A 23,244-nucleotide genomic window follows, 5' to 3' on the forward strand; every position below is an offset into this window, starting at 1 on the left:
TGAGAAATCTGTATGCAGTTCAGGAAGCAACAGTTAGAACTGGACATGGAACAATAGACTGGTTCCAAATAGGCAAAGGAGTTCGTCAAGGCTGTATATTGTCACCCTGCTTATTTAACTTATATGCAGAGTACATCATGAGAAACGCTGGACTGGAAGAAACACAAACTGAAATCAAGATTGCCAGGAGAAATATCAATAATCTCAGATACGCAGATGACGCCACCCTTATGGCAGAAAGTGAAGAGGAACTCAAAAGCCTCTTGATGAAAGTGAAAGAGGAGAGTGAAAAAGTTGGCTTAAGGCTCAACATTCAGAAAACGAAGATCATGGCATCCGGTCCCATCACTTTATGGGAAATAGATGGGGAAACAGTGGAAACAGTGTCAGACTTTATTTTTCTGGGCTCCAAAATCACTGCAGATGGTGACTGCAGCCATGAAATTAAAAGATGCTTACTCCTTGGAAGGAAAGTTATGACCAACCTAGATAGCATGTTCAAAAGCAGAGACATTACTTTGCCAACAAAGGTTCGTCTAGTCAAGGCTATGGTTTTTCCAGTGGTCATGTATGGATGTGAGAGTTGGACTGTGAAGAAGGCTGAGCGCCGAAGAATTGATGCTTTTGAACTGGGGTGTTGGAGAAGACTCTTGAGAGTCCCTTGGACTGCAAGGAGATCCAACCAGTCCATTCTGAAGGAGATCAGCCCTGGGATTTTTTTGGAGGGAATGATGCTAAAGCTGAAACTCCAGTACTTTGGCCACCTCATGCGAAGAGTTGACTCATTGGAAAAGACTCTGATGCTGGGACGCATTGGGGGCAGGAGGAGAAGGGGACAACAGAGGATGAGATGGCTGGATGGCATCACTGACTCGATGGACGTGAGTCTCAGTGAACTCCAGGAGTTGGTGATGGACAGGGAGGCCTGGTGTGCTGCAATTCATGGGTTCGCAAAAAGTCAGACACGACTGAGCAACTGATCTGATCTGACAGAATTTGAAAGTTTTAAAGAAGAAACAAAACATTCCCAGTGTGGATATAGTGAACCTGAGACTTTTTCTTAATTTATTTTTAAATTGAAGAATAGTTGCTCTACAGAATTTTGTTGTTTTATACCAAACATCAACATGAATCACCCATAGGTGTATATACGTCCCCTCCCTCTTGAACTTCCCTCCCACCTCCCTCCCCATCCCACCCCTCTAGGTTGATACAGAGCCCCTATTTGAGTTCCCTGAGACACACAGCAAATTCCCATTGGCTACCTATTTTACATATGGTAATATAAGTTTCCATGTTACTCTCTCCATACATCTCACCCTCTCCTCCCCTCTCCCCATGTCCATAAGTCTGTTCTCTATGTCTGTTTCTCTATTGCTGTCTTGCAAATAAATTCATCAGTACCATCTTTCTAGATTCTATAATGCTAATGCTAAGTCACTTCAGTTGTGTCCGACTCTGTGCGACCCCATAGACGGCAGCCCACCAGGCTCCCCCGTCCCTGGGATTCTCCAGGCAAGAACACTGGAGTGGGTTGCCATTTCCTTCTCTAATGCATGAAAGTGAAAAGTGAAAGGGAAGTCGCTCAGTCGTGTCTGACCCTCAGCGACCCCCTTGTACTGCAGCCTTCCAGGCTCCTCCGTCCATGGGATTTTCCAGGCAAGAGTACTGGAGTGGGGTGCCATTGCCTTCTCCGTCTAGATTCTATATATGTGCATTAGTATATGATATTTATCTTTCTCTTTCTGACTTACTTCACTCTGTATAATAGGCTCTAGGTTCATCCACCTCATTAGAACTGACTCAAATATGTGCCTTTTTATGGCTGAGTGTAATTTTCCATTGTGTATATGTTCCACGACTGCTTTATCCAATCATCTGTCAGTGGACATTTAGCTTGCTTCCATGTTCTAGCTATTGTAAACAGTGCTGCAATGAACATTGGGGTGCATGCGTCTTTTTCAGTGTGAGTTTCCTCAGGGTATATGTCTAAGAGTGGGATTGCTGGGTCATAACTGAGACATTTATATGGCTTCCCTGCCTGACATGACACATTAAGACTTCGGCATGCTGAATATTCACATCTAGGAGACTATAATACAGTTGACCCTTGAACATTGGGGTAACAGGGGCCAATACCACCCCTCTACTGAAAACCTGTGTATAACTTTACAGTTGGCCCTCCATACCTGCAGTTCCCCATCCACAGATTCAACCAACCTCAGATCATATAGTACTGTGCCTGTGTGCTAAGTCACTTTAGTCATGTCCAACTCTTTGTGTCCCTATGGACTGTAGCCTGCCAGGCTTTTCTGTCTATTGGATTCTCCAGGCAAGAATACTCGAGTAGTTTGCCATGCCCTCTTCCAGGGGATCTTTCTGACCCAGGGATCAAACCCACATCTCTTACACCTACACTGGCAGGTGGGCTCTTTACCATTAGCACCACCTGGGAAGCCCACAGTACTGTAGTACACATTTATTATTTGTTTAACCCATGTATAAATGGACCCATGCAGTTTAAACTCATGTTGTTCAAGGGTCAACTGTATAAACAACTGAACTGTAATCTTACAACTTCTGTAAAAAGTCAGCCATTATTTTTCCCAAATTCGTTTATGCCAGTTCTTTCCCCTTCAAGAAACTAAAAGACAGCCATTTCAGTCAATCAAAACTAGGTTCAGTGCTTTGCTAGTTCTGACTATAGATGCACACTGCATTGTTTCAGGGTAGACAGTGAGAAAATAGTAAAGATTGATGGGAAACATAAAAATTCATGAAGGACTCTGCACACAGATTGCTTTACAAGTATCTTTAGATTCTTGTTCTACTTTAAATAAATTGAAACTGGAAATTATAGCCTATGCACTATACATGTGATTTAATCTAGAAAAAATTGGCCCAGCACTGAAACAAAGGACAAACTAAACATCAAAAGACATATGCAAAATATTTAAGTACTCAAAATAAACCAAATACTAGTTTGTAGTCTATTGAATCAAAGGGCTTTATTCTAGTAAATGATGCTAATGCAAAAGCAAAATATTAGCCCATCTTAGAGCAATGTAAAAGGAGAAATGTTATTTCCATTGGCAGGATAACAACTTTAATTAAAAAGAAAATAAGGAGCTAATTACCTGGTCATAAAGTTAATTTGTTTCCTGAGATGATGTCTTCAATAACTTTGCTGATACAAGATGATATGAATGTATAATATTTGTGACAGAAGCAGTTTTAGTCACATTAACACCAGGGTTAATGTATCCAGAGATCTGTAAATGCTAAAACCTTATAACCACAGAACTGTACTTCTGAAAGTCAAAACTGATTAAATACTAAATAATCCATACTGAATTCCAAATAATTTTCACATTCTGCTAATTTTATTGCTAATTTCATCAAAGAATCAGAAGCAATGGAAAGAAAAATGATATTCTCCCCTTTACCATGTTATCCAACCACTGAAGTTCATATTCTTATCATATGCATTGGTTTTCCTTCATAAATTGGCTCCTACTTCTACTCATTTGCTGAAAGTCACTGCTTACAGAAATCACCCTCTCTCTTGATGCCATCAGTTTTCCTCTTTGAAATCATTCTCTTCAGCCTTTACACAGGTCCTAATACCTCACATCTTAAGATACTTTTCCTGTACCCCATGTGTCTGCTTTTATGGCAAAATTCCTCTTAAGTGTTACATACATTTATTTTCACCACTGTCTCACTTTCTTTTCCTTTTATCTCCCACTAACTTTAAAAGAAACCAAAATTTTATTACAGAGTATTTCTAACATACACAAAAGTAGAAGAGTAATATTAAATGTACAAGTTATCTATGGACCAGCCTCAACAACATCAACCAAGCCCAATACTGACCTATGCAGACCCTTATCCACTCTCCTCACATTGTCTGAAGCAAGTCCCATAATATATTTTGTAATCACTTCAGGATTTATCTCTAAAAGGATTTAAAAAATAATTGTAATACCATTACCCAAACCTGAAAAAATGAACAGTAACTCTTTGTCATTGTTGTTGTTCAGTTGCTAAACTGTGTCCAACTCTTTGTGACCCAATGAACTATAGCACACCAGGCTTCCCTGTCCTTCACCATCTCCCGGAGTTTGCTGAAACTCATGTCAACCATCTCATGCTCTTCTGCTTCCTTCTCCTCCTGCCTCCAGTCTTTCCCAGCATCAGGGTCTTTTCCAATGAGCTGGGTCTTCGCCTCAGGTGGTCAAAGTACTGGAGCTTCAGCATCAGCCCTTCCAATGAATATGCAGGGTTGATTTCCTTTAGGATTGACTGGTTGGATCTCCCTGCTGTCCAAGGGACTCTCAATAGTCTTCCCCAGCACCACAGTTCAAAAGCATCAATTCTTCAGCCCTCAGCTTTCTTTATAGTCCAACTCTCACATCCATCCATGACTACTGGAAAAACAATAGCTTTGACTAGACAGACCTTTGTTGGCAAAGTAATGTCTCTATTTTCTAATATGCTGTCTAAGTTGGTCATAGCTTTCCTTCCAAGGAGCAAGCATCTTTTAATTTCATGGCTGCAGTTACAATCATCAGTGATTTTGGAGCTCAAGAAAATAAAAGTCTGTCACTGTTTCCATTGTTTCCCCATCTATTTGCTGTGACATGATGGGATTGGATCTTAGTTTTCTTAAACATTGAGTTTTAAGCCAGTTTTTTCACTCTCGTCTTTTACCTTCATCAAGAGGCTCTTTAGTTCCTCTTCACTTTGACCCTGTAGCATTTTTCATATTCTGACTGTATTCCCAAGATGTAGTAGAACATGTTCCTCTATCTTCCTCTAATAAATTAGTGGTTGGCTAATTCAGAAGCTCCATCAGACTTAGGCCCACTTCATAGGTGATACTGTATTCTTTCATTTGAAGAAATACAATCTGACTGTCTCTATTTCTGTGATGTTATCAGCAGTGATGTTCAGTGTCTAGATCCAATAGCTTACTAGAGGTTCCAAACTGGTAATATTCTAAGTCTACAATCCTTCATTTATTCACTGAATACTTTAAGAAAAACATGGGCTTCCCCCGTGGCTCAGCTGGGTAAAGAATCTGCCTGCCAATCCAGGAGACATGAGTTTGACCCCTGGTTTCAGAAAATCCCACACGCCACAGAGCAACTAAGCCTGTGTGCCGCAATCACTGAGCCTGTGCTCTAGAGCCCATAAGCCACAACTACTAAAGCCCGCTTGCTTAGAGTCCGTGCTCTGCAACAAGAGAAGCCAGGTCAATGAGAAGCCCATGCACTGCAATGAAGAGTAGTTCCCACTCACTGCAACTAAAGAAAACCCGCATGCAGCAATAAAGACCCAGCATAGCCAATAAACAAATAAATAAATAAATCTTAAGTAAGTATATTTTATGTGGTTGTAATACATTTCAGTTATGTATATAGATGCTTAAATGATTCCATCTTTTACAGGTTAAAGAGCCTCTGCCAACTGGTTCCTCTTCCTTGATTACCCTATCTAAATTACCCAATTAACCCATCATAATTCCCCATATTCTTACTTCCTCACCCTTCTTAACAATATTTAATCACTTCATGTAAACACCATGAAAAGAAGGCAATGAAGATATATGTACCTAAGAGGCAAAATACAAAAGATGATCTAAGTAGAAATTAGATGCAAAATACAAGTAAAATGGTGGTCACTGGGGAAGAAAGCTTTCCCCCATTGAAATGAGAAGGAAACAGGACAGTGTAAAAAGAAGAAATAAGTGGAAGTAGAGATGAAATTTCTTTGGTTGTCCATGCTGGGATCTAAGTTTTCTTCTCAGGTGTCAGGTCTCTCCTTCATAATCAACAACTAAGGAGTGTGTTTCTTCCCAACCTGCAGGGATATGCTGTACCACAGCAGCTTACCCTCCCCTGATAAGCACTTACTCACCTAGTCTCCATCTTCTTTTCTCATCCCTCACAACCATCCAGGGTTCTTTCCCTTGCTCTAACAGAGTAATTACATCTGGCTTAGAAATGGAACATCCTCCTTGAAAAAAAACAATAGAACATAATAAAGAAAGTATAAAATTGACCAAGGCTTCAGAACAAAGAAGAGTAATTGGACTGAAAAACATTCATATTAGAGTTACTTGAGGATCACAAGAACAGAGAGGTAGGATGTTGTCTTATTATAATTGCCAACTGATACAGGCTTTGTCTCTAAAAGTAATCATTGAGAGCACTGGCTTCAAATCCTGCCTCTGTCACCTGAGTCACTTACAGGCTCAGTTTTTTCAGTTGGAAAAGTAATAATATATACTCATAAGTAAATAATAATATATTAAATAATATGTTAAAATATATAAAATAATAATGTATACCCTGGAGAAGGAAATGGCAACCCACTCCAGTATTGCCTAGAGAATCCTGTGGACAGAGGCACCTAGTGGGCTGCTGTCCATAGGGTCGCACAGAGTCGGACATGACTGAAGCAACTTAGCATGCATGCATGCATTGGAGAAGGAAATGGCAACCCACTCCAGTATTCTTGCCTGGAGAATCCCAGGGACAGAGGAGCCTGGTGGGCTGATGTCTATGGAGTCACACAGAGTTGGACACAACTGAAGTAACTTAGCGGCAGCAATGTATACCCATAAGATTTTTGTGAGGTGTCACTTAAGTGCCTAGATGAGTGCCTAGTACATACTAAGCACTATACATGTTCATTAGGTACTATTTTTGCTTTTATTTAAATATTTTGCTAGGAGGAAAACAATTTGTTTCTTGCCAATATATTCATCCAATGTCAAATGCAAAGTTCATATATTTTAAACTATTAATCGTAAAAGTTAATGTTTAAATCAATTAAAAAGATAATATGTTTGTTGTAGTAAATTGAATGTGTCCACTTGAATTTCAACAAACTATTGATTTAACCCAGTATCATATACACTGTGTCAACTTTTTCAATAGGTATGTACAGCCAGACACCTCTGTCTTCCTACTCACTCTGCAGGTAAGTTAATAGATAATAGACCATCTACAACAATATGAAAACAGACTTCTTTGAAAATGGTTTTGCTCTGAGTGTCTAAGAATTTATATCCAACTGTCATTAAAAAGAAGCAATTATATAAAAGAAAAGGCAAAGGAAAATGTAAAGGTCAATGATTTATGGGGGAAGCTAACGGTGCTATTTAATAGTTTAACAGCTGAAGACACCTATTCTCAAACTACAAAGCAGATAGTTGACTAGTTTTTAGACAGCCAGCCCTGAAATTCAGTCATGTGAATTTCTACATTATTTGACACAGATGGCTGGATGGCATCACCGACTAGATGGACGTGAGTTTGAGTGAACTCCAGGAGTTGGTGATGGACAGGGAGGCCTGGCGTGCTGCGATTCATGGGGTCGCAAAGAGTCGGACACGACTAAGCTACTGAACTGAACTGAAACTTACCCAGTGACACCAAGTTGCTATAATTCTCTAAAATCACATCTCTGTATAAATTCCTCTGATTTGAGTTCAGGCATTCCCACTCTTCCTGAGAAAAGTCCACAGTCACATCTCTGAACATCACCAAATCCTGAAATGACAAACCCATGCTTTATTTGTAAAATTACTTATTTCTGTATAGGGCCATAAGCCACATATTATCTCTATTTGCGTATCCTTCCCTTTCCCTTCTTTTTTAAAGTAATTCTTTCAGAAAGTAATTAACTCATAGCTTGTGCAAAAACAGGACATGGGTTGACTCTGGCTCACAAGCTGCACTTTGCCTACTACTGCTATAGACAAAGCTTCCTATATACTGTGGTATACCTAGTTTTACTTCCAGATATGCACAGGTAGTTAATCAGAGTTTCACTAAATCATAGCAATATTTTCTTAGATCAGTCTCCACAGCAAAAGAAATAAAAGCAAAAATAAACAAATGGGACCTAATCAAACTTGAAAGCTTTTGCACAGTACAGGAAACCATCAATCTTCTATTGATGGGCACAAAAGAAAACAAAATGAAAAGACAGCCTACTGAATGGGAGAAAATATTTGCAAATGATGTGACTAACAAGGGGTCAATATGCTAAAAATACCAAGAACTCATACAACTCAATACCAAAAAAAAAAATTCAAAAAAATGAGCAGAAGACCTAAAAAGACATTTTCCAAAGAAGACATTCACATGGCCAGGAGACACATGAAAAGATGCTCAACATCACTGATTATCAGAGAAATGCAAATCAAAATCACAAGGTATTGCTTCACACCAGGGACAATGGTTATCACTCAAAGTCTACAAGTAATAAATGTGGAGAGGGTGTGGAGAAAAGGGAATCTTCCTATACTGTTGGTGGAAATGTAAATTGGTGCAGCCACTATGGAGAACAGTAAAGAAGTTCCTTAAACAATTAAAAATAGAGCTACCATATGATCCAGTAATCCCACTTCTGGGTATACATCGAGAAAATAAAATTGGGTCTGGAAAAAATTCTTTAATTTTATGCAAAATCTACTTTTTAAAACAGAGATCCAATTTCATCACTATATGTATCATTAGCATTTTCCCTTATTATAACAAACCCTTTATTGAATATTTTAAACTTACTACAAAATAGTCCATTTTATAGATATGTTGGCCTTAATGATTGCATTTAGATATTTCTATACTTTTAAATATGCTAAGTTATATTTACAATTTAAGTTATACAAAATTTCTAAAGCTGAAATGTCTAACATGCTGTCTTAGACACATGTGGTTACTGAGCATTTGAACTATAGCTAGTACAAATTTAGATGTGCTATAAAATACACACCAGATAGTGAAGACTTTACAAAAAAAAAAAGATTGCAATATATCTCAATAATTCTTATTTTGGTTACACTTTGAAATGATAATATTTTACTATATTGGGTTAAATAAAATACTAAAATTACTTGTGCATTTCATTTTTACTTTTTAAAATGTGACACTAAAATGTTTAAGATTATGTGCCTTGCATATTATTCTACACTTTTTATGAGACTGACATGAGACCTACTGTGCTAAGAAGGCACTAATTTTATATTTTTAATATTGGATACTGCAGCTCTAAAGTGTTCTCCAGTCCTGAGTTTCTCGTATCAGTTGTCTCCCTCAAGGGACTTCATTTCTGCTTTATTGCTGCTCTAGACAAAGACTGAACACACAGGAGACTGAATAATTTGGTCAATTCACACATGGACATGGATGGACAAGAGAGGGGCACACAGGAAGGGCCAGGCTGTCTGGCTCCATCCTTCACTAGAATGGGAACATCTAGGAAGAAGCTGTTGGATGGGGATCTGTTTGGAAGTTTCAGGACAACTAATGAGAATGTTCACATAACCTGAAAAAAATTACAGCATTCCAAATAGAGAAAAATACCAACTTACATGAGCCATGATTTCAGAGTTGCAAGAAAATGGTTAGTTTTTCTCAAGGGTCATTTACTGAAGAAGCAGAGTCCACAGACAGAAGCCAAAAACTGGAGGAAGAGTATGAAGCCATAAGAACAAAATCCCAGAGCCCCCAACTTTTAAAAACTCACATGACTTCTCCATTCCTACATGCAACACCCCTCCATCACCCCACCCAACACACAGACAAGTTATGAAAGGTAAGAGCTAATTTAGACAAATACATGCCCTCCCCAAAACAACAGGAAAATCACTGCACAAGGATAGACATGGAGAAGATTCTCCAGAAGAGAAGGACATTTCCAGCTGTTTTGGCAGGAGAGATTCCGGGCAGTCCTCCACCTCAGTGAGGCTGATCTGGACTCAAGAATAGGCTACCCAGACCTGTCCTGAGCAGAGATCCATCTCCCCTCATTCCCAGTTTTCCCAGCTAAGAAGTGGCTACACCATCTAAACCAGAATATTCTTCTCAGACTCAGGAATCTGGCTTGCCTACCCAACCCTGAAGACAGAAAATATTATAGAGAAGAATTTTCCAAACTATGCCACACACTGGAATCACCAGCAAATATTTTTTTTTTAAGAGAACTTAGTGTATTTTTTTTTTAACATTTTATTTATTTGACTGCACCAGGTCTTAGCTGTAGCATCTGGGATATTTGATCTTCATTGCAAGCATGCAGGATTCTTTAGTTACAGCATGCAAACTCTGAGTTGTGGCATGTGGGATCTTCTATTATAGTTCCCTGATCAGGGACTGAACCCGGGGCCCCTACATTGGGGCCACAGTCTTAGCCACACTGGACCACCATGGAAGTCCATTAGCAGACCTTTAAAATATACTGATGCCTCCCATGTCCCAAACATTCTGATTCAATTAGCAGAGAGAGTTGTGACTCGGGAATCAAAATGGGTGATCATAATGGGCAGGTTTAGTAATCAAACTTTGTATGCATCAGAATCATCTGAAAGGCTTATTAAAATACAGTTTGCAGGGCCCCGTTCCTCAAGTTTGGCATTTACTGGAGCTAGGGTTGGGCTTGAGAAATTGCATTTTGAAAACATTTCCACGTTGATACTGATGCTGCTGGTCCAAATGCCACAATTTGAGAACCACTTGCACAGACCATGCCTAGCAGTCTTTATAATGGCAAAACTGTACTTGCATACTGGGATCTCTTCTTCAAGGCTGAACTATCTTTCCCAGAATCCTCAGAGCTCACTGTTCACCACCTTCCTATTAGGAATCATCAATACTGTCTACATGATCTCATTTACCGATCCTACTCTCTTGGTACCCAGGCTGGGGAAAAGTTAATTTGTAAAACCTGAGTATGGATAATGAAATAACCCACTAGTTAAAACTCAGTAGTAACTAAGGAGTTGCATTTAAAGGAACTGGATTAGCAGATTTTAAAAACTGATAATACTTATCACTAAGACTGGAGAAATGGACACTTGTGTTATGGTGTAAAAAGAATGAAATGATACATGGAAAATGATTATAATGAGACCAAAAAAGTCAAAATGGACTTGGAATAAGATTTTATTGTGTTACCTCGCCTTGATTGTATCCCACGTGATCTTTATTTTGTTCTTCCCAGGAGTCTCTCAATTTTTTAATCAAGAAATTTTTAATCTGTAAAAAAAAAAGAAAAGAAAACTTTAATTTGTATCACTTGTACCTGGACATAAATTTAAAACAGCTCTACAAGGGATATCACAAAAAGCCCCAACAATTCCATCCCTGCTACCCTTTCCCCTATCTTCCAAATCTAGAGGCAACAATTTTCACCTCTTTTAGCTATTTCGTTTGTTATATAAATACCATATATTCAAATCACATGCTAATATTACTACTTCAGCTATATTTTATCTACCCATCTCCCACTTCATGTGTGCATAATTGCATCTCCCTATCCTTCCAATATGCTCTTATTTCCCAGTGTAGTTTTGTTCTATTAAAGGGTACACAGATATTCAGTTTCTATGACTGCTGCTGCTGCTGCTGCTAAGTCGCTTCAGTCGTGTCCGACTCTGTGCGACCCCAGAGACGGAAGCCCACCAGGCTCCCCTGTCCTTGGGATTCTCCAGGCAAGAACACTGGAGTGGGTTGCCATTTCCTTCTCCAATGCATGAAAGTGAAAAGTGAAAGGGAAGTCGCTCAGTCGTGTCCGACTCTTCGCGACCCTATGGACTACAGCCTACCAGGCTCCTCCATCCATGGGATTTTCCAGGCAAGAGTGCTGGAGTGGGGTGCCATTGCCTTCTCCAGTTTCTATGATTATGACCATTTAAATACCATTACCAACTGAACTATATAGTATAATCAGATTATTTTGCCTTTCTTCTCTGAGTTTAAAATGATTTTGTTTTTTGTAAGATTCATTTTCTAGGTAATTATCATTAATTTATTTCTCAAACTTTCACTCAAATGAAGGATCAGGAGGATGAAGCATCTGGCATAAAATAACAGAACTGTCCACTTCATACTCTAACAATCCTTCAGAAATAAAGCCAAATACTTCAGAGTTATCACTTGTATCCCTAGTTGGCAGAAGTCAATGCTATATTCCTCAACGTTCCTACCTCTGAAATCCCACATGACCTTGAAGTGAAACGTTGGTTAAGTAATAGGACCTAGAAAGCCTGCTGAAGGAATTGTTCAGGCAGTTTTGAACATCACTCCCCAAAAACTTATTTCTTAAACACTTGAGAAAACATCCACAAACAGAATAATAAAGTAATCATTAAATGCTGAGTTTTCAAAAACTTAAGGAATGGAAAATATCCAAGACACACTGAAAGAAAAAAAAAACCAGTTTAAAAAATATATATATAAAATCCATAAAAATGTTACAAAATCCATGACAATACTGAATTCCTTTTTTATTAATTTTTTTCCTCTTTTTTTTTTTTAAATAATGAGTTTCTTTTTTTATAATTGTATTTATTTATTTTTGGCTGTGCTGGGTCATATTTATTTATTTTTGGCTGTGCTGGGTCATCATTGCTATGAGCAGGGACTACTCTCTTGTTGCAGAGCACAGGCTCTAGGGAACACGGGCTTCAGTAGTTGTGGCATATGGGCTCAGTAGTTGTGGCTCCCCGGCTCTAGAGCACAGGCTTAATAGTTGTATATGGGGTAAGTTGCCCCACAGCATGTGAGATTTTCCTGGATCAGGGATCGAACCAATGTCTCCTGCACTGGCAGGCAGACTCCTTACCACTGAGCCCCCAGGGAAGACCCCTGAATTCCTACCTTAAACGAAGAATTAGAGGTCTTGCTTTCCTTTAAATTTTCAATTAATGTTATCTTATTCAGAAATAAAACTGAATAAGCATATACAAATACGTATACAAATATACAAAACCACAAATGCTTGTAAAAATATTTTTGGGAACATATGCTCTAAATATGAATAGTGATTATTTCTGGATGTTGGGAATATGTCTGTGTATGCTTAGTCAAGTCCAATTCTTTGTGACCCTATTGACTATAGTGTACCAGGCTCCTCTGTCTGTGGGATTTTTTCCAGGCAAAAATACAGGAGTGGGTTGCCATTTCCTCTTCCAGGGGATCTTCCCAACCCAGGGATGGAACCTGCGTATCCTGCAAGTCTCCTGAATTGCAGGTGGATTCTTTACCACTGGGAAGCCCTGCTGAGGACTATAATTTTTATTTTCTTCTTCAAGTTTCCTTAGTTACTAAATATTTCACAAGCTTGCATTAAGTACATTATCTGAAATGTTTAAAAAGCTATTCCCATTAAAAATAATTTTTTAATGATTTGGGTAGACAGGTAGTCATTAAGAAAACTGTGATTACATAGGCCTGCATAAGTGGTAACAACAGGGAAATCAATGTCACTGAAAAAATAATTCTTACCAGTTCTCGAATACTGTATTTCATTAACAACCAGAAACCCTTCTGTGAAGGATCACAATGCTGATTCACAACATTTCCAAAAATCAAGAGATAGTATGCACAGCAGGCAGAAAAAAAATGCTTATTTCATAGCAAATGCTCAGTCATTTGAGTTGACTCCTCCTGAATAACCAATTACTAAATTTTGCAAAACATCTTATTATTCCTTACCTTAGTGTTCAAGATACATAGGTAACAACAATTTCTTAAAAATTTTTATTCAGAACAATACATACTTCCCAATATTACATTATATGGTTTTTTCTTATGACTTTATAATGTTTATTATCCCATAACATTCCATCATATGGATGAAGTGTGAATTACTTAACATTTCCACATTGTTAGACACAAGTTTTTTAAGATTATCCTCAAAATTGTTCCTATTTATTCCAGACTTTGATTCTAGACCAGTGAAAATCAATCTTGTTGGGTCTTATACAACTCTGATATCATGAAATTATAAGTAAGTAGATTCCCCTCCCAAATTAACCACTGAAAAATATTTACTATATATATATATATCTTTGATTTTTTCCTTGTCCTGAAAACCCATAAACAGAAAAAGACTTCATGTTAAGAATCCCTATTCTGGTCCATTTGCTGTTGATTTTTCTGCTTGCATTCATCGTAAGTAACTTCACATTTTCATTATTCTTGGAAATAAAGAAAGTTGATACAAAATGATTAACAATCATCACTAACAGTAACCGCTAATATAATTAAGCAGTATTCTACTATGCTAGGTAATGTTTTAAGAGCTTCAACAGATATTAATTTCAGATCAGATCAAATCAGATCAGTCGCTCAGTCGTGTCCAACTCTTTGCGACCCCATGAATCGCAGCAAGCCAGGCCTCCCTGTCCATCACCAACTCCCGGAGTTCACTGAGACTCACGTCCATCGAGTCAGTGATGCCATCCAGCCATCTCATCTTTTGTTGTCCCCTTCTCCTCTTGCCCCCAATCCCTCCCAGCATCAAGAGTCTTTTCCAATGAGTCAACCTTTCGCATGAGGTGGCCAAAGTACTGGAGTTTCAGCTTTAGCATCATTCCTTCCAAAGAAATCCCAGGGCTGATCTCCTTCAATATTAATTCAGGTAACCTTCAAAACAACCCTGTGAGGCATATACTATTGTAATTCCGATTTTACATATGAAGAAACTGCAACACAGTTTTCTTTCGACTGCCCAAACTCACTTAGATTTAAGTGATGGTCAGGATTAAAATCCTCTTAATCTAGGTTCAAAATTCTTAACCACTGCATACATCTCTCCTCCTCTATCCCAAAAAAGTGAAAGTGTTAGTCGCTCAGTCCTGATTTTTTTCCACCCACCGACTGTATTCTGCCAGGTTCCTCTGTCCATGGAATTCTCCAGGCAAGAATACTGCAGTGGGTAGCCATTCCCTTCCCCAGGGAATCTCCCCAAGACATACCTAAAACAAACTCATGCTACAAAATTTCAGTTATAAGATAATAAGCTCTGAAGACCTAATGCACAACATGGTTACTATAGCTAATAATAGTGTATTACATACTGGAAGTTTGCCAAGAGTGTATCTTAAGTACTCTTGTCACATACACAAAATAGTTAATCTTGAGAGGTAATGGTTAATTAGTCGGTGTGGTATTCTGTTCCATAATGTTTACATATATCAAAACATTATGCTGTATACATTAAACAATTTTTCATTTGTCCAAAATAAATAAAACTCATGCTAACTAACTCTAACCACATCAGGCTGGTACCAAAAAGTTCCACTCATGGATTCCCTTTGGGAAAAAAAGTCCCCACTCCTACTCTGGAATAATTAGAGCTGTCTAAACCCAACACAATCTAATAGACATGAAATTAAAAGACACTCCTTGGAAGAGAAGTTATGACCAACCTAGACAGCATATTAAAAAGGAGAGACATTACTTTGCCAACAAAGGTCCGTCTAGTCAAGGCTATGGTTTTTCCAGTGGTCATGTATGGATGTGAGAGTTGGACTATAAAGAAAGCTGAGTGCCAAAGAATTGATGCTTCTGAACTGTGGTGTTGGAGAAGACTCTTGAGAGTCCCTTGGACTGCAAAGAGATCCAACCAGTCCATCCTAAAGGAGATCAGTCCTGAATATTCATTGGAAGGACTGATGTTGAAGCTGAAACTCCAATACTTTGGCCACCTGATGCGAAGAGCTGACTCATTTGAAAAGACCCTGATGCTGGGAAAGATTGAGGGCAGGAGGAGAAGGGGACAACAGAGGATGGCATCACTGACTGGATGGACATGGGTTTGGGTGAACTCTGGGAGTTGGTGATGGACAGGGAGGCCTGGCAGTGCTGTGGTTCATGGGGTCGCAAAGAGTCAGACACGACTGAGAGACTGAACTGAACTGATGCAAAAAGCTAACTCACTTGAAAAGACCCTGATGCTGGGAAAGATTGAAGGCAGGAGGAGAAGGGGATGACAGAGGCTGAGATGGTTGGTTGGCATCACTGATTCAATGGACATGAGTTTGAGTAAACTCCGGAAGTTGGTGATGGACAGGGAGGCCTGGCCTGCAGTCCATGGGGTTGCAAAGAGTCGGAAAGGACTGAGCGACTGAACTGAACTGAAACCCAACACTACTTAACAAATTACAGTTGAAAAGAAAACATAAACGGTAACTTCCAAAGGGCTACTTCCATCATTATAAACTCCTCACAGAGCAACTGGATTTATAGCACATGGTTAACTAAGGTGGCTCAGTGGTAAATAATCTGCCTGCTAAGGCAAGAGACATGAGTTCGATCCCTGGGTCGGGAAGATCCCCTGGCGTAGGAAATGGCAACCCACTTCACTATTCTTGCCTGGAAAATTCCAAAGACAGAGGAGCCTGGCAGGCTGCAGTCCATGAGGTCCTGCAGAGTCTGAGCATAACTAACTGAAGAACTGCATTAAGTGGGCAACAGAAAGGGGAATGTATAAATTGGGTCCCCTGCCAGGACGTAGGTAAATCCTAAAGTCCAAATCAGTAAGTAGATTATTCTTACGCAGGACATTTCAAGAGAAGGAAATTTTAACAATCTCGTGTCACAAAAATCAAGTGCATTTCATGCAAACAAAGAAGCAGCAGAAACTCACAAAGAACGCGGCTTTTAGAGACGCAGCAGCGATTCGCTTCACTTCACAGGCCTCTGGAGACTGACAGGGCTCGGAAAGCAAACCGGGTTGATTACATCACAGGCGTTTCTGGACGCGGTCAACACCCACCGTCCACGCCCCCTTGACCGTCGCTACCCACCAGCTGCAAACACAATGGAAAGATAAAGACGGGAGAAGGTCCGCGGCTCTGGTTCGGCTGTAATTCAGACACCACAGCCACCCACGCTCGGGCGGCCACCGCGCCTTGCAGGGGACTTTCATTCAGAGGTTCCACCACCCGTTTCCCTCTCAGGCCTTTCCTCTACTGCCAGGCCTCGGTGGTCGAGGCGAGGAAGGCGACGGGCAGGACCGCCGGGAACAGGCCGGGGCGGCGCCCAGTTACTGCCGCACGAGCTTAACCCCGCGCCGCCCAGTCTCAGAACTGCAAAGCCCTCACTCCGGCCTGAGGCCCCCAAATCCAACCTCGATCTGGTCCGCAGAACCTGGCCCGTCTCGCGCTTGTTTTCTTCAGAAGAGCAGCGGCTACCACCGAGCCTGCCTTACCGCCCTAGGGCTGCGCCAGACTCGGGGGACCGCCCAGCGCTCAGGACCGCGGCGCCGGAATTCCGGAGAGTGCCTTCTTGGTCCCGACTGCGCAGGCGCGAAGGGGGTTGGGTGGGTGTTGGGGGGCCGTGCCCCGGTTCCTCGTGAAGCGCTCGGAAAGACTGCTGGGGCACGATGCCTGCGGGGTTTGGAAGAAGAGCGGGGTTCCCTCGTAGGCCAACTCCTCACCTGTAAAGGTGACCTTGTAAGTGACTCGTGCCCTCGAGCAGAATCCACCCCTGCTCCCCTGTTGGAATTGTAGTCCCCAAATCAGGGAAACTGTATATTCCAGCCTTTCTTACTCGGTTCTCGGCTCCGCAAAGAACTCTGACCCGGAGCTCCGCCCCTGGCGCGAGAGCCCAGCGCCCAAGCTCCTGGAAGCTTCTGTCTCTGTCCCTCGTGGAGGTGGAGGTGTTCCAACCGGGAATTCTTAATGCAGCTGACGATGCTCTTGGGGCCACGCACGTTGAGGGCTGGGGAGGAGGGGTACGAAGAGATTGGAGCCAGGATTCCCCGTTGGTCTAGGGTGTCCAGATCTTTAGATTTTTAAGGGTGACCCTGATTGCTATATCCAGTGCCCCAAGCGTGGTCTCTGTGACATTTGCCAAAGGACTGACAGTGGTGTGGTGCCCTCTGTGCCTGCCTTGTGATCGTGGATGGAGTTGTGTTTTCGTGCATTAAGTTTCATGTGATGTGTGCCACTCCGTGGATGCTGGAGTGAAATGGACTCAGGGAGAAAGGAAACCAAGCAGGACCCCCTGCGGCCCTCCTTGATACAAAAACTGTCTGGTTTTAGCCTCCGGCATCTTCTCCAAGTTCCAAAGGGCAGATTCAAACAGGTGCTAATAAAAAAAGTGGGGAAATGTAGAAACAGAAGAGAAGGGATCAAGCAACAGTTATCAGTACAAACAGTGCAACAGTGAAAGTTTTTCCTCGAGGAATATACATAGCAATATATCTGAGTTCTGCTGGAACTAAGGCCCACAACCCGGTGGAGGATGGCAACTTGAGGCTGAGCACAAAAGTCCGGGAGCCCTACCCTGTAATCTCACCACTAACCAATCAGAAGAAGGTCACACAGTCCACAGCCTTCACCCCAAATTTTGCCTTTAAAAACTTCTCCTGGAAAACCATTAGGGAGTTTGGGGCTTTGGAGGACCAGCGGCCTGTTCTGCTTGCTTGAAAAGTGGAAGTCACTCAGTCATGTCCAACTCTGCAACCCCATGGAGACTATACAGTCTATGGAATTCTCTAGGCCAGAATACTGGAGTGGGTAGCCTTTCCCTTCTCCAGGGGATCTTCCTGACCCAGGGATTGAATCAGAGTCTCCTGCATTGCAGGCAGATTCTTTACCAGCTGAGCTACCAGGGAAACCGCTACTTGCTTGACCCTGCAGTAAGCCATTCTCTATTCCAATCTCTTGATTTGTTTGGCTTCACTATGGGTTGGGCACGAGCTTGCATTTGACAACAGGTTGCATGCTATTATGCTGCACTGTGAAACCAGGTTTAGGAGTGTCTGGTAGTGTTGAAGAGGAGGGAATTTTCCTCTTAAGCTTCCAAGTTCTTCTGTCTGGTCTTGTTACTTGAAAACTGGGTTTGCCTCTTTTGGTGTTGAACCAAAAGACACAACTAGGCCAAAGATTGGGAGAAGGAGCATTTAAGGAGAAGCAGCATTTAAGGAGAACACTGGGATCTTTCCCAAAGCAGTGTCTCCCCAAATAGAGAAATTGGGGAAGTTTTGAGTTAAGGGTCCATGCATATTCATGAAGGGGCTTGAGCAGAGAAAAATTCAACATTGAACTGGGATAATTCTAGAATCCTAGCTTTAGTTGACTAAAGTCTGAAAAAGTCAACATCATCTTTCTGTCCTCACCTCAGGTGGTGGGGCCTTAGTTTCTGTAGAACTCAGAGATACGTTACTCTGTATATCCCTTGAAGAGGAAATAGGACTTTGTTTTATCAACTGCACTATTGTTTGCCTGCCTCTTCTCTGTTCCTACGTTCCTTTGTTCCCTTAAGATCATTTGTTACTGAGTCTGTTTAACGGCAAGGAAATCACAAAATGGCTTAGGCCGGGACTTCCCTGGTGGTCCAGTGGTTGAGAATCCACCTTCCAATGCAGGGGACATAAATTCCATCCCTGGTCAGGGAACTTATGTCCCATATGCCACAGAGCATCTAAACCCATGTGCAGCAACTACTGAGCACGCACACTGGAGCTCCCATACCACAACTAGAGAGAAGCAGGCCCCAGCCAAAATCCCAGGTGTCACATCTAAGCCCTGACACAGTCGAAAAAAAGGCTGGGCCAAAATGGCTTCTCTGAATTCTTTCCTGGAGAACCCCAAGGACAGAGGAGGCTGGTGGGCTACAGTCTATATGGGGTCAAAAAGAGTTGGACACAACTGAAGCAATTTAGTACATATACGCATATATGTCAGGAAAAGCATTCCTGGTTCTCTTTCTCCGGTGACCCACTACCCTATCTGCTTACAATCTAAGAATTAAGTTGACATGAGACAGGTTAGCAGAATAAAATCAGACAAAACTTTAATAACGTATATACTTGGGAGAGATCTAGGAAAACTGAGTTACTTACCAAAATAGCTAAAGACAAAAGAGGATGTTGGTAGTTGTGGTTTGGGGATTCAAAGAGGAGGAAGGCAATTTAGCCAGAGATAGAAAAGCAAACTTTTGGTAAGCAAATGTTTGCTGAGCTACTCAGAGACAATGGAACAGGTAGTGGACTCATCTCCAGGCCCTGCCAAGAGTTTTCCCACCTCACTTAACTCGTGTTCTTTGCAGATCTCTGGATTGCTCTATTCTGAAAACAGCCCTTTATCTAAACTCGTGCGTGCATACTCAGTGGCATCCAACTCTTTGCAACTCCATGAACTGTAGCCTGCCAGGCTTCTCTGTTCATGGAATTTTTCAGGCAAGAATACTGGAGTGGGTTGCCATTTCCTACTCCAGGGGATCTTCCTGACCCAGGGATCAAACCTGCATCTTCTGCACCTCCTGCAGGTAGATGTAAAAAGAAAAACTTCCTGAGTCTTCTTTTTCTTAAATATAATCAATCTAAATTAACCCTCATGCCAAAGAGACATCTTTTGGGTGGCAAAATTTGCTCCCATACAGCTACTTCCTTGTGAAGTGCCTGAGATTGTGTGAATCTGTGAAGACTGTGCCTTGAAGGTAAACCATAGTATGTCACTCCAACGTATGCCTTTTTGACATAAAAACAGTTTTGAGTTGAGGGCAATTTAGAACCATCAAATGCAGGAAAAACTCTCTCCACCCTCACCCATTTCTGCCTAAAGGCAGGATATAAATTCTCCTTTACAGGAGACAACTCTAGACTCTTAGCCCATAGACAGCACCAGAGGAATGTGCAAGTAAATTTTACTCCATTAGTTTCCTCCCACAGTTTGCCACCCTTGGAAGCTCAAGACTGCTCTTCTTTATCCTCTCATTTCTCAATAAAGTTGTTCTTTGTTGAAGATACCACATAATATGGAGTTCTAAGCCACACTTTGAATTGCTCTTGTTAAGGTTTTCCCATATGACAGGTACATACAAGTTAATAAATTGTTTTTGTCCTGTTAATCTTTTTTGTGAAAGAGACCTGTGTGTAAACCTAAGATGGCTAGAGGTAAGATTTTTCTTCTCTTCTAGCCCTATTATATTTGGGGGATGGTTTTGATAAGCCCACACTTCTGGCTCTTGCTTTCTATGAGCAGTGTGTTGTGGGTCTTTGTGTTACTAGATGTTAGGTTTTTGATGATCAGTGTCTAAAGTGTGTGCCTTCAGGAATGTGGAGCTATACTAGTTGGATGAATAATTACAGGCACAAGCAACACGGGAAAGGGAGAGGCAAGGTTACCGTTATTTCTGAGACAGAATTGTAGGAGTATATTGAAAGAGATTTTCACATATTGAGGTATGGGGAAGTCATTCTGGCTTGTACATGATTTAACTCAAATTCTATGCTAACTAAAACAGGCTGTCTGTGGCCTATCAAATGAATACTGCACATCTGCTTCAGTTATTAAGGGAAAAGGTTCAAAGACCAGAAGTAAAGAATGTCCATTTTAAAGATAAAGATTAAATGCCTCTCTTCTTGAGATGCTAATGTACCAGCTCCTTCGATAAGACTCCCTTCCTTGGTGCCAAGGCCTTACTCACTCACTGTGAACATGCTCATCTGTTTTGTTTTGTTGAGCCTTGAAGGAATGTATCCCTGACTTGTTTGGTGTTCTTTGTGCTGACAAGATACAAGACTGTGCTGAAAACCATGCTTCTCTAGAGCAGTTCCTCCAAGGTATCTGTGAAGCTGTCTTCCAAGATATTGTTTTCAGTGTGGCTCACACAAAATTCTTTTCGATTTCTATTATAGATTGTTTATTCATTATTTTTGTGGGCAGTGTAATCAGAAAGTTGAAATTAATAGGACTTTGTAAAACAAAAGAGAGAGGAACTTTATTTTCTCCCATAATTACACTTATAGTATTCCTCTATGGATGAGGGTCTTTTCCCCTGCTTCTAGATGAAATCTTGGATAAACTCAATGTCTTCATTGGATAATAAAAGTTTCTTTGAACATTTCAAAAAGATCAGTCTCATTTTAGTAGTTAAAAATATCTTTTAGTTTCAACTAAAAAAAATGAAGTGAAGTGAAAGTTGCTCAGTCGTGTGTGCCTCTTTGCGACTCCATGGACGATATAGTCCATGGAATTCTCCAGGCCAGAATACTGGAGTGAGTAGTCTTTCCCTTCTCCTGGGGATCTTCCTAACCCAAGTATTGAACCCAGGTCTCCTGCATTGCAGGCAGATTCTTTACCAGCTGAGCCACAAGGGAAGCCCAAGAATACTGGAGTGGGTAGCCTATCCCTTCTCCAATGGATCTTCCTGATCCAGGAATTGAGCCAGGGTCTCCTGCATTGCAGGCGTATTCTTTACCAACAGAGCCATCAGGGAAGCCCCTCCCCCCAAAAAAATGTACAACCAAAATGTTGAGAATTTTATTATTGAGGAATATAGCCTAGGATGGGGCTTCTCTGGTGGCTCAGTGGTAAAGAATCCACCTGTCAATACAGGAGACACTAGAGACCCAGGTTCAATCCCTGGGTCAGGAAGATCCCCTAGAGAAGGAAATGGCAACCCACTCCAGTATTCTTATCTGGGCGATCCCATGGAAAGAGGAGCCTAGCGGGCTATAGTCCATGGGGTCACAAAGAGTCAGACATGACTGAGCGATTAAACAACACTGATAGCCTAGGATACTGCCTCTCAGATACCTCTGAGGAATTGTCCCAAAGAGGTAAGGGAGGAGCCAGGATGTATAAGAGTTTTTGCTGGGGAAAAAAAAAAAAAACCCTATAGTCAAACATCAAAATATTTCTGCAAATCACAAAAACCAGACATCTCAAGTTAATGATTTTAGTGCTTTTCTATGTATAGAAAGATGCAAGAGTCTGGGTGCATTGAAATTATTCCCTTGATATGCATTTTAACTGCTAGGGCCAGTATTCTATTTTTCTCCATCCCGAATTCTCCTAAGGGCTCACTTTCAGGGATGACTGCAATGGCAGATGGTTTGATGATGGGCAGTATTTGTTGTTTACTGAAATGGCAAGCAATATTTCTTGTTCACATTAGCAATAAAAATGTGCAGTGTAATAATACTTCATTTAAAGAAAAAAAACTTCTTGTTTCTTTTTGACCATCTTCAAATATGGTTAAATCTCAGTTATTGGTTATGTCAATATAATTATGTAAATTTTTAAAAATTCAAAACCAAGTGTAGTTTTAGATACATTTTTGTCTATTAAGGACTTAATTAGGGACTTCCCTGGTGGCCCAGTGGCTAAAGACTCCATGCTTCCAATGCAGGGGGCCTGGGTTTGATCCCTGCACAAAGAACTACATCCCACATGTTGAAACTAAGACCCGGTGTGGCCAAATAAATATTTTTTTCTTTTTAAAAGGACTTAATTAGCTTTCTATGTATCTGTTGCTAGTTTTTAGAGATGTTCCAAAGCATGCATTAAGTGTCCATTGGTTTCTTTTTTTACGTTGTTCAAATATCCAGTTGGTATCTCTCAGGTTTCCATTCTGTGGCTCTAACTAGACTGTGTACTTACTGTGAAACTTACTTTCATTGTCTTCCTGAATTGGATTCCTGTTTCCT

The 23,244-nt window shown here is 40.8% G+C and overlaps 2 protein-coding genes across 2 annotated transcripts in view; one reads left to right on the top strand and one right to left on the bottom strand.

Annotated features, from left to right (window-relative positions):
• Window positions 1–7,562, top strand: part of LOC102401561 (zinc finger protein 790) — a 49,152-nt gene extending 41,590 nt beyond the window's left edge. The window contains exons 5-6 of the mRNA XM_044931287.1: window positions 6,948–6,990; window positions 7,289–7,562. Coding sequence (XP_044787222.1) covers window positions 6,948–6,990; window positions 7,289–7,313 — 68 coding nt within the window. The 3' untranslated portion in view covers window positions 7,314–7,562. The remainder of the gene's footprint in view (window positions 1–6,947; window positions 6,991–7,288) is intronic.
• The window catches only part of LOC102399617 (zinc finger protein 850), a 107,655-nt gene extending 90,581 nt beyond the window's left edge, over window positions 1–17,074 (bottom strand). The window contains 6 exon segments of the mRNA XM_025269894.2: window positions 5,923–6,021; window positions 7,436–7,562; window positions 9,389–9,480; window positions 10,971–11,051; window positions 16,450–16,612; window positions 16,933–17,074. Of these exon segments, the coding sequence (XP_025125679.2) occupies window positions 5,923–6,021; window positions 7,436–7,562; window positions 9,389–9,397 (235 nt within the window). The 5' untranslated portion in view covers window positions 9,398–9,480; window positions 10,971–11,051; window positions 16,450–16,612; window positions 16,933–17,074.
• Between the last annotated feature and the right edge of the window lie 6,170 nt (window positions 17,075–23,244).

This window comes from Bubalus bubalis, chromosome 18 (genome assembly GCF_019923935.1).
Source record: "Bubalus bubalis isolate 160015118507 breed Murrah chromosome 18, NDDB_SH_1, whole genome shotgun sequence".
In the NCBI taxonomy this organism is placed as follows: domain Eukaryota; kingdom Metazoa; phylum Chordata; class Mammalia; order Artiodactyla; family Bovidae; genus Bubalus; species Bubalus bubalis.